Source organism: Pholcus phalangioides, unplaced genomic scaffold, assembly GCF_987345545.1.
Source record: "Pholcus phalangioides strain wild (caught in Gottingen) unplaced genomic scaffold, Ppha-v1.0 ptg000022l_1, whole genome shotgun sequence".
In the NCBI taxonomy this organism is placed as follows: Eukaryota; Metazoa; Arthropoda; class Arachnida; order Araneae; family Pholcidae; genus Pholcus; species Pholcus phalangioides.
In genome coordinates this window covers 8052342-8071566 of record NW_028301615.1, presented here as the reverse complement: position 1 = coordinate 8071566, position 19225 = coordinate 8052342, and the positions used below count along the sequence as shown (strand labels likewise).

Here is a 19225-nt window from a genome sequence, read left to right as displayed (position 1 = left end):
TTCCTTATATAACGCCCGTTCCGCGCTTGTCGTTAGATAAGGAACTATTGTAAGGAACGTGCTAAGGAAAATTCCTTAAGCGGCACTCTCCCCTTTGTGTTGAGCATTGTCCTTAGGATCACGTGACGGGTTGCGGAGGAAAAAACCGGTCTTTCGGTTCATTCGTTCTTTTCTACGGTTCAGCCTACTATTCAACCAATCAATGTAAAGCAAAAAAGTTTACAACTACTACTATGTATTAAAAATCAATATTTCATCAACATTTGTGGCAATGGTTGCTTTATTTACTTTAATTTCGCGTAATGTTTTTCTTTTTTTTACGTTAGATTGCGCACAAGTTTCCTCGCATTTTTAATAACTTATAAGATATTTTAATAATTTTCTTACTGGACATATAAATTTGTTTTAGAGACAATTCAAGTTTTTTTAATAGAAATTTTATATAAATTACAATTTTTCTGAAAGATTATAATTTTAATTTCTCATGACATTACATCATAGAGGTTAATACAGCAGGTATCATGCTAGATCATAGGAGGAAAATATTGATTTTCCAGCTCTATGAATTTAACGCTCATGTTTTAGTGTTATAACGATTCTCACTTAGGAAAATGTATTAAGATTTCTTATTCTTCCATCAAGTCTTGACATGTTAGAACTGTAGCTATTTGCCCCATATACATGTTCGGCAAATATTATTTGATACTATATATTTTGATATTACTAGAACAATGTCATTCACCATATCTCGCAATAAAATTTTAATTTCTTTCCAATCGTTTCATTAAATTTTTTATCAACTGCAGTGAATCCCGCTGTTTTTCAAGAAACACTCATGAGAAACTAAGGGAAACGCTTTGGACAGAAAATTTTGATGAGTCGACAAAAATAAGTCATTCTAAATGGGAAGGTTATTCGTTTTGTGATTTCAGCTGCATTTAATCAAAAATAAATTATATAACTCTGGTTCAGATAAATCAAAATCAACACTTCATTCCACTGAGCTGTTTAAATCCTTGCATAGAAAACTGTTTTCTATGCAACTAATTCTCGAATTTATTGTAGTACAAAAATGTAGCATTCATAAACATTTTTTCTAATTATAATCACAAAGAAAACAAACTCATTTTTTGCTTATGATCATGGATAAATTTATTAGATAAATGTGTGAACAGTATTTCATACACATGTATGATTGCGGCTGTGTATGAATATGCATATAGGTGCTGGTTAAATGAGTTGCTTGAAAAACAAAAATTTCTAGTTTTACACTCGTAAGCCATAACTTGTGTCATTGCATTCAACATTTTTACCTGAAATGAAAAGGGTAAATTGTATGATAGTTTTGAGTATTGAACTTTGTGCACGCCATAAAAAATTCCAAAGATAAAAATGAAAAAGATTCAACTTACCTGCGGTATCTATGGTTTAATCCATCAGTACATAAGTACACTTCATGAGCACCAATTTGTCTTCAACAGGCATGTAATGTCTTCATTTTGCGACTCTCGTTTCAGCAAATGGTCAAGAACCTAATAAGCATTTCAAATAGTATATAACAAAGTACCAATATATAAATAATAGTACCAAATAGTACCATATTTCATTGTATCAGTGGTGTGATGGAATAAAATATGTTAGTTGTCAACTAAAACAATTTCCCAACAAACTGCTAGTACTACTAAACCACATATACAAGTGATATAGTTCTGAGGAATTTCTAATTGACATGCCTTGGAAAGTGTTATGTGTATACATAAGTTTTTGTGTCCCTAGCAAATTAATTGCAATATATAAGGTATGCATGTTTCATGCTCGACTTACTATCATCTATTTTTGATTCTTAAAGCGATGATATGTGTTTGAATTTTTGTGCTCTAAGTACTGTATTAAGGGTCAATCTGTTCTGTGGACAGATATTATATATATATACACACATTTCAGCCACCATGTTAGGCAATTTGTCTGTTGTAGTCTGTTTTATGTATATATATATTTGTTAAACAGGAGAAAAAATACACCTAGGAGCAATTACTAATGAATAACCTACCCTCAAGTGTCAATTGTACAATTTGAACAACTACATTGAACACTTGTAACAGTGTTCTTACTTAATAAGTATGACACAGTAGTACAGACAATTATTTTCTGAAATTTCTCTACAGACCCATTAATATCAAGAATTCGTTCTTTATAATTTATTATGTTTTATGCTTATATCTCATGGGGGAAATCATCGGCAGGACCCCAAACTTTAAATCCTTCTCCGCCAGTGATTTGAACAAGTTCATAAAACGAAATTGTACAAGCCAATTTTAAATACATTGTTTAATGCAAATGACATATATTATATTGCATTCATAGGTGCCGGAACCTAGGGGCTGAGGCCATTTGAGGCCCCCCCCCCAATAAATTTTGAAAGAGGACTGAGCCCCCCAAATAATTTCTGAAAAAACAATGCACTACACCTTCCCCCCTCCTGCATATGTGCTCGAGTCACATATATACAGGACAACCAGCAAGTTTCAGCCCCCTCAATGTTTTCATGTCTGCATCTCTGATTGTACTGTACAGTATATCGAAAGATTTAATACATAACTGATAATATTGAACATTTTTCAATCTGTGTCTGCAACCAGCCTATCACTAAGAGTGCTGCAGTAATTTAATGATTACAAGTTCTGCAGAGAATGTGGACATGGTGCATGTGTGGTTTGGTAGTGCAAATGAGGATTTGCATGCAATTTTTGACAGAAGTATGTAATTGGTCAGGTATTTCTAATTCTGGGGGGGGGGGGCTCAGAAAAATTACTCAGCCCGGGGGTCTATGCAGCATCTCCTAGAGATAGTTGGTGCTGGTCTACGACACTCTTTAGATGGCACGAAAATATGTGCTAACACAGAAATATAAAATGTGACCTTATCGATATAGTCCAAACATAATTCATTATCATGATACATGTTTTCCATGTTTATATATATATATATATATATATATATATGAACGAATTAACATTTGTGAATATAGCTTGCATACATGATCATCTCCCTATCTGTACATAGAGCCGGAACTGGGGGGGGGGGGAGACAATCGCCCCGGGCAGCAAAATTTAGGGGGGTGGCAATTTTAGGTGGGAACAAAAAACACCATTGTAAAATTGTCGAATTTTAAAGTTGCAGAGGCGGCAAAATTATGTTTGACCCGGGGAGCAAAAATCCTAGTTACGGCCCTGTGAGTACATATTATACAAGGTCGGTCGGTAGGATTTTTTCTCCCAAAGCCTCGAGTATGTATAAAGCATCAATATTCATTTAAAATGAGTGAAATGTCATGTTAAGAAAAATAAAAAAAATTGATTTCATATCATAAGTTAGCCTACCTTCCACTCAACAGCAACTCTTGTCTTCGTCTTCGGCTCAAGCTCCTCGCATAGCTGGCTGTATTTTTCGTTTAGCCTAAATATATATATTTTTTACATTAAATGCGTGTATCAAGCATTAATAGTGCGGAAAATCACGAGGAGAATTGTTTGAATCGAACATATATCTTCCATCCAAGCACACATCGCGCCGCCATTACAGAGAAAAAGTTGTCGTTACGAGCTAGCGAGAGTGGCTTCTTTGTCGTTATCGTTATACAAGGAAAAAATAATTTCCTTATTTAGGGAAAGGCGAGCGGGGAGTGCGGAAATTTTCCCTTTTTCGTTAAATAATGACAAACAGGACGCAAGAGGAAAAAACTGGTTCTAAGGACAACGGGATTGTTCACCCCCATCTTCAGTGTCGTGAAAAAAGGTGTCGGTTGAGACATTTCTGTCCTTGTTCTCAAATGGCTTGATCAGTTGCATCACTATGTGCTCAGGAAGAGAGAGATTCGTTGGACGCTGATACTTCCCAAGGTTTGGAAATCCATGCAAAATGTATTTGGTGCAAGAAAGAATTTTATTCTTTTTCTGTGACATTGTTTGCCTACAGAAATTTCATCTACAGGTTTTTTTTAGAGTTGAGCTTTTACTCTCCAAAAATCTTTATTGAGTTCCATCAGAATTCCAGGTATTCAAGTTTACAAAGGAAACTGTACTAGCCATTCCTCCATTGAAAAAAAAAAAGAATCTCTGATAAAATCTCAGAGAAAAGAAAGAAAGAGAAAAGAAATCTGATAATAAATTGGCCTTGACTTTTTTTTTTTGAAATACCTTTATTCTTCACTATCTTCATTAACAAATACTTTCTAGAAAGGGCAGCCACTTCCAAGAAAATTCTACACTCCTTTTTTCGTATGGAATAGTACATTGTGTCAAAATGCCCCTGTAGTGCGTTCTTATCTGTATAGATGGCGCACCCTCCTCACACTCCTGGTGCTTGTAAAAAAAAGATAAAATGTCAGTTGGAATTGTACCACTGATTTGTATACATGTGTCTTCCTTCTTGTTATGTTTCTTTTGTATATTAAATTGCTACGTTTTCATTACGTTTATCTTGTCACTACAAGCATCGGATCACTGGTGACCTATAGGACACATCTGATTTTGGACATTGAAGTTAATTTCTCCATCGTTTACATTTTGTTTTTGCGCCTTGTGCTTTCCGTTCTTATGCTCTTCAAACATGAAACTTTTCTAATCTCCTAGTCTTTTGGATTTTTTTTTTTCAAGACAAGCCTACTCGTTTCTACCCAATATAGAGACGTTCCTGGAAATTCAAGGTGAGGAGTAAACTTTTTACTCTCAATTTGCCGGTCTCCATACTTGCATTTGTCATGGCTCAACCTATTGCATCAGCTGAAGTTTCACGTGTTACCTTTCGAGCCCCTCCGTTCTGGGAAGCAAATCCCAGATTTGGTTTTTTCAAATTGAGTCACAATTCAAAACAGCAGGCATAACCGCCGATGAAACTAAATTTCGCCGTTGTAGGAGCTCTTGATTGCAAAGTTTTGAACTATGTTTCTAATATCGTTCGCAATCCTCCTCAACAGCACATGTACGAAACTCTCAAAACTCGCATGCTCGAGCAGTTTCAACAATCAGAATCTTCTAAATTGCAAATGTTACTCCAGGAGCTTCAACTAGGCAACAAACGCCCTGTACCAGCTTTTGCACAAAATGCAAACGTTAGCTGAGGGTAAAATGAAAAGTGACATTTTGAAAAATCTCTGGATGCAGAGATTACCTTTGCACTCCCAACAAATATTACAAGCTTCTAGTGAACCATTAATTGGGTTAGCGAAAATAGCTGACAAAATCTGTGAGGTTTCTCATATGTCATCTAATACTTCAGCTGTGTCTCACACTTCAGAGTTTGATGATTTGAAAAACGAAATTGCTTCGCTACGGCAATCATTTGAAAGGCTTTCGCTATCTCCTAGACCATCTCGCGGTTATAGCAAACGATCTAAATCTCGTAACCGAAATAAATTTGGCGATGCTTTGAAAAACGAAATTCTTTGCTGGTACCATGAGCAGTTTGGAGAAAAAACTCATAAATGTATCCCTCCATGTCAGTTTCAGGAAAACTAGTGTGCTCGTCTGTTTCGGCGATAGCTGACGAAAGCCTTCGCCATAATCGCCTATTTGTCATTGACGTTAATACGGGTTTCCAATTTCTAATTGACACTGGCGTATCAATCAGTTGTTTTCCGAAACGCCTGACTAACTTGACAAAACCTCACAAACTCTCACTATATGCTGCAAATGGATCCGAAATCCAAACATATGGCAACAAAAATCTAGTTCTGAATCTTGGACTAAGGAGGGACTTTCCTTTCGTTTTCACTGTGGCAGATGTTTCACATCCCATTATTGGAGCCGACTTTTTGGAAAGATTTGATTTGCTTACAGATGTTAAAAATTCTCGTTTGATCGATAACAAAACATTGCTATCAGTGAATGGTTTAGAATCCCAAAATGGCTCTTTTGGTTTAACGCCGATCTCTGGTGATTTTCCATACCACCGCATATTAGCCAAATTTCCTCAGCTTACCAACTCAGTTTTAAATACAGTTCCAAAGAAACACTCTGTCATGCGCTTCATCGAAAGTACGGGACCACCGGTTTTCGCTAAAACCAGAAGATTGTCTTTTGAAAATCTTGCAGCTGTTAAAAAACAATTCAATGAACTGTTGCAACAAGGTATAATTCGGCCCTCAAAAAGCCCTTGGTCGAGTCCCATCCATCTTGTACCCAAAAAAAGCAACGAATGGAGAATTTGTGGGGACTTCCGTGGACTCAATGCAATAACAATTCCAGATAGATACCCGCTTCCAAATATACAGGATTTTCCATCAACTTGAGTGGTAAAAAGATTTTTTTTTAAAAATCGATTTAATAAAAGCATATCGCCAAATATTGATCAATCTTAAAGACATTCCCAAAACTGCCATAATTACGGCCATTGGGCTTTGTTTATATGTGCTTTGGCTTGAAAAATGCAGCTTAAACGTTTCAGCGTTTTATTGACGAAGCATTTCGTCACTTAGATTGTTGTTACGCATATCTCCGATTTGTTAATCGCTTCCATTGACGAAAAATCTCATGAACCTGACTTGAAACATGTTTTTCAAAGACTAAATGACTATGGTATTGTGATCAATCCATCTAAATGTATATTACCGTAACGGTGTTGTTCAATGATGTTGTCTTGGTGGTAACAGGTACCTGGCGTTCTCCATATGAAAGTCTGACATGAGTCCGACTGCAAGCTAAACCTGGACTCGTCGGAAAAAAACACACAAGCCCACTGTGATGATGTCCACATTGCATGTTCTCTACTCCAGGCTAATCGCTGCCGACAGTGAGTTGCCGTGAGCGGAACACATCTGACAGGCCTGCTAGCATATAGACCAATATCTCCCAAACGTATGTACACGGTTTGCCTTGAAACTGTAGTACCCGTGGCTGCAGATAGCTGGTGAGACAGGTCGGATGCTGTGCTCCGCCTGCTTCTTTTGGCAGTTACTGCCAAATACCGGTCTTTCTTCGGCGTTGTAACTCGGGGGGGGGGGGCGACCTGTACTGTAACGTCTACTGACATTTCCGTTATCTTGGAATCGTTGCCAAAGCCTAGAGATGACACTTTGGACAATTCCAAGTTCCTCGGATACTTCCATCTGAGTACGCCCACATTCCAGGTGGCCGATAATTCTACCGCGTAAAAAATCATCCACATGCGTCCTCTGTGTCATAACTATTCGCTTATGGCACTGAGCGCCTTACAGAACTCTTGTGAACAATTTTACTTCTTTGCCACCATTCCTGATATACCCCCCTCTTACACTCTCGTGATTGTGACGTACTATCGGCATTATCTGGTGACTTCCTGAAATTTGCATATCATTCTTGCAGATGTACAGGTGAAATTTTTACTTTAGATTTCGATTTCCGTGTGATTCTGAATTATCCTTAATTTAGGGACATGAGTGTAGTTTGGTCTGAGGAGGCCAAATCTGCTTTTTTGTCATGCAAGCAATCAATTGCCAACGCTGCACTTCTGGCTCATCTTGTTCCGAATGCGAAATTAATTTTGCCTGCTTCCGACGCTTCATTGGGTGCAGTCCTTCAACAGCAAATAGGAAACAAAACCCAGCCATTCTTATTTTTTTAACGCAAGCTCCGTTCGACTGAAAAAAAGTACAGTACATATGACAAAGAACTCTTAGCAATATATTCAGCTGTTAAGCTGAAGAGGAGACGCAACTTCATAATTTTCAGTGATCATCGTCCTCTCACATATGCCTTCAAACAACGTAACGATAAATGTTCTCCCCGGCAACTTAGACATCTCGAATATATCAGTCAGTTTTCGATAGATTTACGATATTTGCCTGGGGATAGTAACGTCATAGCTGATGCTTTCTCAAGAATTTGTGAAAACCACACTCCTTGTGCAATCGATTATGCAGAATTGGCACGGGCGCAGGCAGAAAATGTACCCGTTTCAATGCGATGTCTAGCGTTTGACTCTGTGCATAATCTGCCCCATCCTGGTATAAAAGCTACTCTAGGTATGGTATGCAAACAATTTATTTGTAAATCGATTGCGAAAGACTGCAAAGATTGGTATCGTACTTGCATCGCTTGCCAGAAGTCGAAGGTTGTCAAACATACCAAGTCTCCTTTAGGCTCTTTCCAGGTTCCTAATTCTCGCTTTGCCCTCGTTCATCTGGACATTGTCGAACCCTTGCCTCCCTCAAAAGGATACACGTATCTCTTGACATGCATTGATTGGTACACACAGTGGCCCGAAGCGATACCAACGTCTAACCAAACCGCTGAAACTACAGCTGAGACATTCTTTTCTACATGGGTATGTCGGTTTGGCGTTCCTGAAAAGTTGACCTCAGATCAAGGTAGTCAGTTTGAGAATGATCTATTTCGCTCTCTTGCACTGCTGTGTGGCATCGAAAAATCCTGCACCACTGCCTACAATCCAAAGTGTAACGGCCAGGTTGAGAGATTCCACTGCGATATCAAAGCCTCTCTGATGTGTGTCTTCAAAGGTAACGAGCACTGGACAGAGGTTCTATCTACAGTCCTGTTGGGGTTACGTTCCAGCATCAAAGAAGACCTCCAAGTATGAACCGCTGAGTTGGTATACGGCAGAGCCCTACGCCTTCCTGGGGAACTCTTCCGGCACTTCGATGAGCGAGATGTCCTACCACGATATGACTTCTTGCAGAGACTGAGAGACCATTTCTCCCATGTGAGACCAGTACCAACCTCTCATCACAATTCGTCTAAGCCCTTCGTCTGGACAGACTTGACAACTTCTCCATCAGTATTCGTCTGACAAGATTGTGTACACAAACCTCTACAACAACCATACACCGGACTATTTGAAGTTATTTCGAGAACTGATAAGTATTTTATGTTGAACATTAATGGCAATCATAAAAATGTATCCATAGATCGCTGTAAGCCATGTTTTATGTTAAATAATAATTTATGTGGCACGTTCAAAAATCAGTATATTTCCAGGTCTGGCCGAAGAGTGCGATTTCATATTGACCCTTCGAAATTATATGATTTGTAATTATGTATAGTATATGCATTGCAATTTTTTTTATTATTTGTATGATTATTATTTAATTTTTCTTCTCTTAAATGTTTCGTCTTCGACTGGAGGAGGAGTGCTGTAGTGCATTCTTATCTGTATAGATGGCGCACCCTCCTCACATTCCTGGTGATTGTAAAAAAAAGAAAAAATGTCTGTTGGAATTGTACCACCGATTTGTATACACGTGTCTTCCTTCTCGTTATGTTTCTTTTGTATATTAAATCGCTAAGTTTTCATTACGTTTTATCTTGTCACTACAAGCATCGGATCAATCCAAACCGCGGTTCTATGTATAAGTGCTTATAGCTCTGAAACATGAAACGTGAAGATAATAAAATTTTCGTAAATTAATATGTTTATTAATATTATTTTTTTAACTTTTTCAAAATTTTTTAACATCTGCATCCAAGTTTTCGAGATAAATGAAAACGAAGTTTGATTTGGGTCAAATTGACCCACTCCGTGGTTCTAGTGTTAAAGAAAACCCAGGCAGCGCTGGGTATTATAGCTAGTAGTTGATAAAAATAGTTGAAATCAAACCATCATCTGAGAGAAGCAGGCTGAATTGGAAAAAGGAATAATAATTTCTGAAAATGAAATTCTCTCTCAGTACTTAAATCATATCTTTTTTAGTTGTTTTAATGATACCCTAATCTCTACTTAATATCCTGAATTTATAATTTATTCTATAGAATTTTTAACTAGAATGTTCTTATTTTATAAATTTATCTTTCAAACTTTGATGCCTGTAGTATTTATTTTTTGTTAAATCCAGCATCAGTCAGAGACTGCAATTAGACCACCTTGGGAAAGACATGCATATACACCATCAGCTGCTGTGGTAAAAGATGATAATTTACTTATGGGTTGTGTCACTTATTTTGTTGCAGGTATGTCTCAATTTTTTTAATAAAGTTATTTATTAGGCTAAAAAAAGTTGTAAATGATTTATTTCATCAGTAATATAAATCTCTTATCAAATGAACAATTGTTTTCAGTATTCTTGGTGGTTATTTCAGCCATCACTCAATCATGCTAGAGAAAGATGACTTGCTCATTCATTCACTCGTACTTTCATCAAAGTTTTTCAAGACTATAGCAAGTCTTATTTAGCAGGATGATGCCCATAGTTTCACTCTCCATAGTGAAGAGCTAACAGCTGATTATCACAATGCAAGGATGGAAAACTATAGAATACACATTCCAGCCATCATGTTGTCCCATGATGTGATCAACTCATGAAAGCGGTCACTTGAACTTACACAGCCATAATGTATCATGGCATAATTGAGTTACACTACCAGAAAGAATGTGCGAGAAGGGGAGGAATATATTTAAGTACAAAAAATTTTACATGTTGTTTTAATGGATTTGTTTTAATTTAAGATAATACTTATTGAAGATGATTTTGAAAATTTTTGCGCACGCCTTGAAGCATATATATTGTCACAAGTTGAATATGATCACTACTACTGCTACTACACCATGTAACTCATCATACTTGTTATCGTTATTTAATCTAATGTTAATCATGTAATAAATCTAGTTAGAGATCAGCATTGTCTGCTGTGTTTCGATCATTTCCCTTACAACATTTGTGGTGACGAGGATGGGAGAGCAAAAGATAAAGCAACCAGAGCAGAGGTCCTGCATAGGTTATTGGATAAAAATACCAAATTTTAATAGTGTAAAATTCATAATGATTTTTGGAATCCTTAAGAAAACTTCTGACATCAGAGGATGTGCATCAATATTTCCTTTCAAGGAGAAACTGCCCATCATCTTGGTATGTGATGCCTCTCCATTTGTTGTCTGGGGTGTATTGAATCATGTTTTTCCTGATGGTCATGAAGCTCCTATTGAACTTCGCTTCTAGAACACTCTCACCTACAGAGAAATTATGCCCATATTGATAAGGAAACATTGGGAATTATTTTTGGGCTTAAAAAATTTCACCATTTTTTATATGGATGTCAATTTTGTATAATTACAGATTATCAACCTCTATTAGGGATTTTCACAGAGAATTAACCTACCAGAGATATCATATCGCCTCGTATGCTAAGGTGGTGTATTTTATTGAATGCTTATGATTTTTCTCTTATTCATAGGCCAGGAGAAAAAAAATCCAAAATGCAGATTCCCTTAGTAGAAATTAGAAATCTTAGTAGTCCTCCTCCGTTAGAAGTCCTTTTCACTGAGTAATTAGAAGACCCTCCTTTACATGCTAAAGAAATTTCTAAAATGACTTTACATGATCTGGTACTGTCAAGGGTACTCGGTTGGGTCCTAAGGGTTGGCCAAACGAAAAACCAGATTCAAAATTTCAGAACTTTTTTCCAAAAAATAATGAATTGTCTGTCCATTGAAATTGTCTTTTGTGGGGCAACCACTTGGTCATACCAGTCTCCGGGAGATCCCGTGTGTTGCATGCCTTGCATCTCAGTCACCCAGGAATAGAGAGAATGAAAGCTCTAGCTGGTTCCTATGTATGGTGGCAAGGAATCTATGACATAGACCACTTTGTAAAACATTGCAGTATCTGTCAACAGACTCGTCTTTCCCCTCCTACAGCTCTTGTACCTCTATGGGAGATTCCAAGCAAACCAGGGGCTCTTTTGAACATGGACTTTGCAGGTCCATTCCAAGGACAGCAGTTCGTTGTTGATGCAGTTTCAAAATGGGTGGAAGTGCATCACATGCATTCCACGTTGGCTGATGCGACCATTGATGTTGTTCGAGAGATCTTTGTTACTCACGGTATGCCAGATGTCATTGTCTCCAACAATGGCGACCAGTTTGTTTCTTCAGGAACCTTTTCTTGCAGCCAAATACCATACGACGAGTGCTGATTTCTCCCAATAAGCTTTCCAGTAATGGTCAAGCTGAACGAACTGTACAGACCGTCAAAGATTCCGTTCAACGCATCGTCAATGGAACGTGGAAGGAAAGATTGGCAAGTTTCTTGCTTCAACAACATGTGACTCCAATAACATCCTTTGGTGCGAGTCCTGCCGAATTGCTCATGGGAAGATGACTAAAGACAGCCTTGGATAAGTTACTTCTAGGTTTGACTTCCGAGAGGAAAGAAAAACAGTAAATCGATACAGCTAAGAAAAATGGAAATCGTTTTTCACGAACTTTTGTTACTTATGAACTGGTGTTCATACGAAATTACATACTTATCTCATAAGAAGGGAGGGGTGCTGTGATCTATTGTGTTTATATAGAATGGCAGCAGGGACGGGCGTATATATTTTGTAGCTCGGTGCAAAACAAAAAAATGAAATAAAAATTGCGGCTCCTCTGAACAGGGGTTTTCTAATACCCCAGTGTGTCCATGGGTACTCTGGTGCTTGAGAATGACTGTAAAACTCCTTCATAGTTATAAAAAAAGTTCCATTCGGCAATAGATATGTACAAAAGTGTCCGCTTCCCAGTGAAAAAATTACAAGTGCAGCCCCAGGCACTAGAAGATTTGGGGCTCTCAGGGCTAGAAAACCGATTATCTACCCAGGCCCTCAACCTTAAAGGTTCTCTATCTTAGACTGAATTTTAAGCTATTGCTTTGCTGAGAAGTTGAAGTCAAAATGTAACCAAAACATTTTTATCTCCTTTTGCGCCCCCAAAAATTTAGCGGCCCAATGTGGCAGCATCCTTTGCACCTGCCTAAGTCTGGCCCTGGATGGCAGCATCTAATAGATCTATTCTGCGCTTGTTTATAACGTTCAAGTGATTCAAGATTGCTTTCTGTTCTCACTCTCTCTCTCTCTCGATCATTCGCTATCTTGTAGCTGCCACATAACATCTATTTCTTTCGTTCTTCTTTCTTTATCATGTGTGTGTATGTGCATTAAATGGAATAATTCAAAGTTGACTTCATGTTCTATCATCTTCCACTCAGCCGTTCATTTCAGCAAGTATGAAACTGGGGACGAGAATGTGATGTTTACCAAACTGATGCCTGATTAGAGCTAGTATGTTTATTTTGACATTGTCTTTCCTTGTCATGCTCGAGTTTTGTGGCACTGGTATTTGATATTTATATTGTGAAGATATTTATTATTTGAGATATTAATTTTTTAAGGAAGGAAAAAACTCTGCCTCTATCAGGAGTCGAACCCGGGTCCCTCGATTGCCGGACGAGTGCTCTGACCACTAAGCTACAGAGGAGATAGAGATTTTCCTTCGACTCCTCTGTAGCTTAGTGGTCAGAGCACTCGTCCAGCAATCGAGGGACCCGGGTTCGACTCTTGGTAAAGGCAGAGATGAGTTTTTCCTTCCTTAAAAAATTAACATCTCAAATAATAAATATCTTCACAACATCCAGTCTTCTGTATACCTTGTATTAACAAGTGGAGAGCGACATTCATGTCAGATATTTATATTGTTTATAAAATTCTAACATGGTAACAATTGAGTTTATGCCAGAGTTCGATACCTCAAATTCAAGGTCTTTGAATTTGCATGTAGACCAGCTGACTTTTTTTTTTGAAGCAAATGTGATAACGCTTCCTGAAAGGAGAAGGGCTGTTGCTGTTATCTGTGTGCAGAAAAAAGACGCTTGGGATTTTGCACTCCCTTGTGTCGCCTAAGAAAATTTCTGATGTGAGAAATTTGCTTAGTCCCTCTGAGATAATACACTTAAACTACTGAAGAACCATTTCTGCCCAAAACCCTCTGAAATTTATTGCAGATTTTGATTTCATAAAAGATACAGTTAAACAATGAGTCCGTAAATTTGTACGCTACCAAATTAATAAATTTCATCAAAAATTGTAATTTTGGTGCTACTCTTGCTGAACGATTGTGCAATCAATTGGTATGTGGATAATAGAATTTTGACAATGCTGTTGCCAATTGTCTTGTGACTGAAACTGCATTTTCACAATCAAAACAAATTCATTCTCGAAATTCTCAGGTTTCTAATTCAGGAATTTCTGATTTCGTTTATCAAGTGAAGTAAAAAGAAATTTAATTTGAAACAAAAAAAATGTTTCAAAAGATGACTTCTCTAATAACAATTATGTGTATTGTAGTTGACGACATGATCATTCCAATTTTCGTTTCAAATCTGCAACTTGCAGGCACTGTGGCAAGAAAGGCCCTATATACAAACTGTATGTAGCGCCAAGGGTATTCAGAAAAATAAAGCATACGCACGCAATACACATGAAATTAAAATCAAAATTAATATTTGAATGCTGTATGATGAATAACCATGCATTAAAAATGGAGATTGATTCTGGATCTTATTTTTCTATAGTTTTTAAAGAAACTTTGTTTCGTTGCTGCAAACATAAGATTAGAAACACTCATGTGAGGTTGCGGGATTTTCAAGGAAATTAAATTTCACTTCTAGGTTCATGCATTGTAGAAGTCCAGTTTTGGAACAAGAAAGGCTAATTTCAAAATGCAAATGCGTAAATATTTTGGGTTTCTCATGGTTTTAGCCTTTGGGTATTTCATTGAATGGAGTTATAGAATTTGAATCTAATCCTGTGGATTTTGTAATTCAAAAATACAGCGAGGTTTTTGATGCTGGATTGAGTATGTAGCGCTGCCCACATGATGGCGCTTGCATACCTCCACAGCTTGTTTAATTATTATTCTATTTTCTGCTGGGGGCGCAGTAGCCCAGGTCGATAAGATGCTCGCCTAAAGTACCAAAGGATGTTTAGAGGTGTCGCGAGTTCGATACCCGGTTCGTCCTTGTCAGAAAACTTTCCTGACAGGGGTACGACAAAAAAACGGCGACTTGACCGCAGCAAAAAATTGCTACCGCGGGGAGTCCCGGTCTAATTAGCCCTCGTGTGCAGAAAATGACCGTGGTGAGACAAGAATGATCAAATGATATTTTCTGCTGGTGGCAACACAGAAATTGGGAGTCAAAGGCATCTGGCTCTGCTTGTTTGTTGTTGATGTTGTCCTACTCACCGACACACGTGTCTGTGTCTCGCCATGCACGGGCCACATTTTTCCCTATCAGTATTCCCGTTTGTATTACGTAAATATTATCCATTGTAAAAAAAGTGTAAATATATAAACAAAATACTTTCATGGGTCAACTAAAGATTGGCGACATCGGACGAACAAAAGAAACCACCATGGCAGAAATGAGTGCATAGTTATACCACCATTCAACGTGTGTGATGTTTCGTTATGGTTTGTGATGTGTGAAAGCATTTTTGATTTGCCCGCTCCGAAACCGATAACAGTGTCAAAAACAAAATACAATTACATTGTTGCAAATCTACCTCCTGATAACGCATCTCTAATATGAGACATTCTCATGAACCCGCCAACTTCAGAGCCATATGAGAAACTAAAGCACGAACTAGTCACATGTTGCAGTGAATTCTCGTCTACACAGCTTAGAAAACTTCTTGCTTGCAAGGCATTAGGAGATCGGAAACCGTCTAACATTCTCCATGAATTAAACCGAAGAGCGGAATCTCAAAATGTTTTTGACGAACTATTGACAGAACTCTTCCTGCAACAACTGCCCAAATCTACTCGATCTATACTCTCTGCTGTCATCCCACTAACCCTTGACAAAATGGCAGAGCTGGCCGATAAGATCCAAGAAGCCAACCCACCTCATGTAGTCGCAGTGGAAAAAAGTCAACAATCGCACAACTCCAAGAAGAGGTTGCCCGACTATGCTGCAAACTGAAATCAGTTTTGCGTGTGCTTTCCCGCAGTGTTTCGCTCTCGCTTTTCTCCTGTTCCAAAGATATCAACAACACCACCTACGTTGCCGGATAGGCAAATTTGTTGGTGCCATAAGACATTTAGCAATCAAGCTAGAAGGTGCACTTCACCATACAGGTTTACAAAAAACGATGAAGGCGATGAGAGTAGTAGCAACACGCTCCCTGTTAATGACATCTTGTCGCTTATTTGTAGTCAATCGAAGCACCAACATTTCATTCCTTGTGGACACTGGATCTGACGTCTCAATACTCCCAGCATGCAGCACTGACAAACATCAACCACTTCTACAACTTTCCGTTGCAAATTTGTCTCCAATAAATGTCTATGGTGAGCAAATAGTCATGTGGTGTGCCGGCGCCCTCAGTTCATATTTCACTCACCAGATGGCGTCGCCATACCATAGTGTACTTCCATACTCAGTACAAATTTTTCTTTTTGTACGAAGTGTACAACTCCACGATGGCATGTTTTTTTTAATCAGTTGTCTACACACGCCAGAGACGGAGACACGTTGTTATCTCGGGTCGCGAAACGATCCTTACGTTGTAAATTATTAAATACGCTTTAATGTAATACTTCTGATTCTCTTGGAGTCGTCAATATGACTTACAACTGGTGACCTTTTCCGTGTTCCTACACGCGACAAGTTTTGACATCAGACCGGCAGACCGCTACGGTGCCACAGCGTTGTCTTCATATCAATCCGGGTGCATCCGTAAACCGTAAGCTTTAATTTTCCTCTTCATGTCATAACACTCTAGTTGAATGTTTGAAACGAAGCCGTCCGTATTTATTCAGCATTATTTTCGTCATATAATATATATTCCCTCTCGACCATGCCTCAGACTGACGACCAAAATTCTCCCGCACCAGCGGCGCAAATCGCCCGCGTAGCAGTAAAACCCCCTCCGTTTTGGAAAGCGAATCCTACTCTGTGGTTCAGCCAAGTGGAGGCGCAATTCGCACTCACAAACATTACCACGGACACTACTAAATTCCATCACTTTGTTTCGGTTGTGGAGTCGGACGTTCTCGCATCGGCCAGCGATCTCATCCTTAACCCGCCAACAGAGAACAAGTACGAGGCTCTGAAAAAACGACTTATCGACTTGCACTCGCAAAGCGAAACCTCGCGAATCCGCACCCTGCTACAAGGACTGGAACTCGGTGACGAACGCCCATCACAACTTCTCACACGTATGCGTGCGTTAGCAGGAGGTAGTGTGGGAGAACCTCTACTCAAATCACTGTGGCTCGCCAGACTGCCGAGCACTACCCAAAGCGTCCTCGCTGCGTTGGGAGGCGACCTCAACCAGCTGGCAGCCATCGCGACAAAATTTGTGACCTGGCCCTTCCGGCGCAGGTCACTGCTATACAGGTGCCACCTCAACAATCGGAACTGGCGAGGCAAGTGGCACAACTAACCAAGCAAGTGAGCGAGCTAACGGCTGTCGTTCATGCATCTCGCAGCTACGACCGTAGCCCCCACTTCCGCCGAAGGAGCAGCTCAAGAAATCGACAGTACAAAGAGCCGGAGAACGGTATGTGTTTTTACCATACGAACTTCGGTTCAAGAGCCAGGAAATGTAACCTTCCATGTGAGTACCGCGCCCAGCCGGAAAACTGAAACAGCAATCGCTAAACGGCCACAACAGCGATCGCTATATCGACAGAATTGTTTTGGCCGACCAGACTTCAAAAACAAAATTTCTTATAGACACGGGTGCTGATATTTCTGTGCTCCCGAAGAACTTCGTACCTCAAGCCAAAACGCCAGCGGACTTGCTTCTATTTGTCGCGAACGGCACGAAAATTCCAACTTTTGGCACTAAAAGACTTACCCTCGACCTGAAACTACGCCGTCCCTTTACATGGACATTCATCGTGGCAGACGTACAACAACCTATCGTCGGGATCGACTTCCTGCAACACTTCAACCTATTAGTTGATGCCAAGAACTCTCGTCTCATTGATGGTAACACTAACCTTTCTTCCTCTGGCAAATCACCTAGCTCTCAATTGTCGTCAACCACCATCAGTCTTCTTTTGGGTGATTCTCGGTTCCATGAAGTTCTCGCGAAGTATCCGGATATAACCAATCCATCTCAACTATCCAACAAAGCAGAACTTTCGACAATATATCACCACATTGAAACTAAAGGACAACCTGTCTTTTGCAAACCTAGGCGCCTGTCACCTGAGTTGTTGAAGATAGCTCGAAAAGAATTTGAATTTCTGATGTCAGCTGGAATAATTCGACCATCAAAATCGCCTTGGGCAAGTCCTCTGCATATGGTTCGCAAAGCTAACGGCGAATGGCGTCCATGTGGAGACTACCGTCGCTTGAATTCTATTACTGTGCCCGACCGTTATCCAGTGCCACATCTGCAAGACTGCACTTCATGGCAAGACGATCTTCTCTACTCTGGATCTCACCCGCGCGTATCATCAAATCCCAGTGAATCCAGAAGACGTCCCAAAAACAGCAGTCACTACTCCTTTTGGGCTGTTTGAATACACTTGCATGCCGTTTGGCCTCCGCAATGCTGGCCAAAGCTTCCAACGATTCATTCACCAAATCCTTTTTGGACTCGACTTCTGCGTCCCATACTTTGACGATCTCCTGATAGCATCAACCAGTGAAGAAGAACACGTTCAACATCTACACCAAGTCTTCTCTCGATTGAAACACCATGGTCTTCAACTCAACCCATCAAAATGTGTACTCGGAAGAAGTGAAGTGAAGTTCCTAGGATGCCTTATTACTTTGACCGGAGTGAAACCCCTTCCAGAGAAGGTTCAGGTTATTAGAGAGTTCCCAAAACCAAAGACAATCAACGAACTCCGACGTTTCCTGGCAATGCTCAACTTCTACAGACGTTTCCTCTCACAAGCTGCACACACTCAAGCATCACTACATGAATTCCTCAAAGATTCCAAGAAGAACGACAAACGACCTATTCCTTGGACAGACTCTGCTGTCGCAGCATTCGAGAAGTCTAAATCAGATTTGGCCAATGCTGCTGCACTAACATATCACTCTCCCGATCATAAGCTATCAGTTACAGTCGGTTAAACATCCAGCACTGTCAACCTGCACTCATGTCTTCCTCAGAGTTGACTGCGTCAAACCTCCACTAACTCCACCTTATGATGGCCCGTATCCAGTTGTGTCTCGGACTGACAAACTAATCACCCTGGATGTAAATGGCAAGAGATCAACTGTCAGTCTGGACAGAGTTAAACCATGTTTCTTGGACATTGCAGAAACCAACTCCGACCAAAACCAACCATTAACTCTAACGGCATCAAATCTTCCGAACATGACTGTGAAGAACAAAAAGGACTGCGATGAAAAAAAATCTGGTGTCACGACTCGTTCAGGACGAACTGTTAGATTTAATTTTAAATATCGTGATTGTGTCTAAACATTGTAATCATCCTAATTTCTCTGTAC

The 19225-nt window shown here is 39.4% G+C and overlaps 1 protein-coding gene and 1 long non-coding RNA gene across 5 annotated transcripts in view; one reads left to right on the top strand and one right to left on the bottom strand.

Moving 5' to 3' along the window:
* LOC149069414 (WD and tetratricopeptide repeats protein 1-like) overlaps window positions 1-19225 on the top strand; it is a 530664-nt gene that overhangs the window by 233327 nt on the left and 278112 nt on the right. For all 4 annotated transcript variants that reach the window (XR_016195038.1, XM_089249200.1, XM_089249199.1 and 1 more), the window contains one exon: window positions 9827-9941. Coding sequence is in view for 3 of the 4 variants with exons in the window: in XM_089249200.1 (XP_089105326.1) it covers window positions 9827-9941 (115 nt within the window). In the remaining variant the exon portion in view is untranslated. The remainder of the gene's footprint in view (window positions 1-9826; window positions 9942-19225) is intronic.
* LOC149069417 (uncharacterized) lies at window positions 1154-3521 on the bottom strand. Its single transcript, XR_016195039.1, has 3 exons — window positions 3381-3521; window positions 1413-1532; window positions 1154-1313 (listed from the first exon to the last, which is right to left on the bottom strand). It is a non-coding gene; the product is annotated as an uncharacterized LOC149069417 (long non-coding RNA).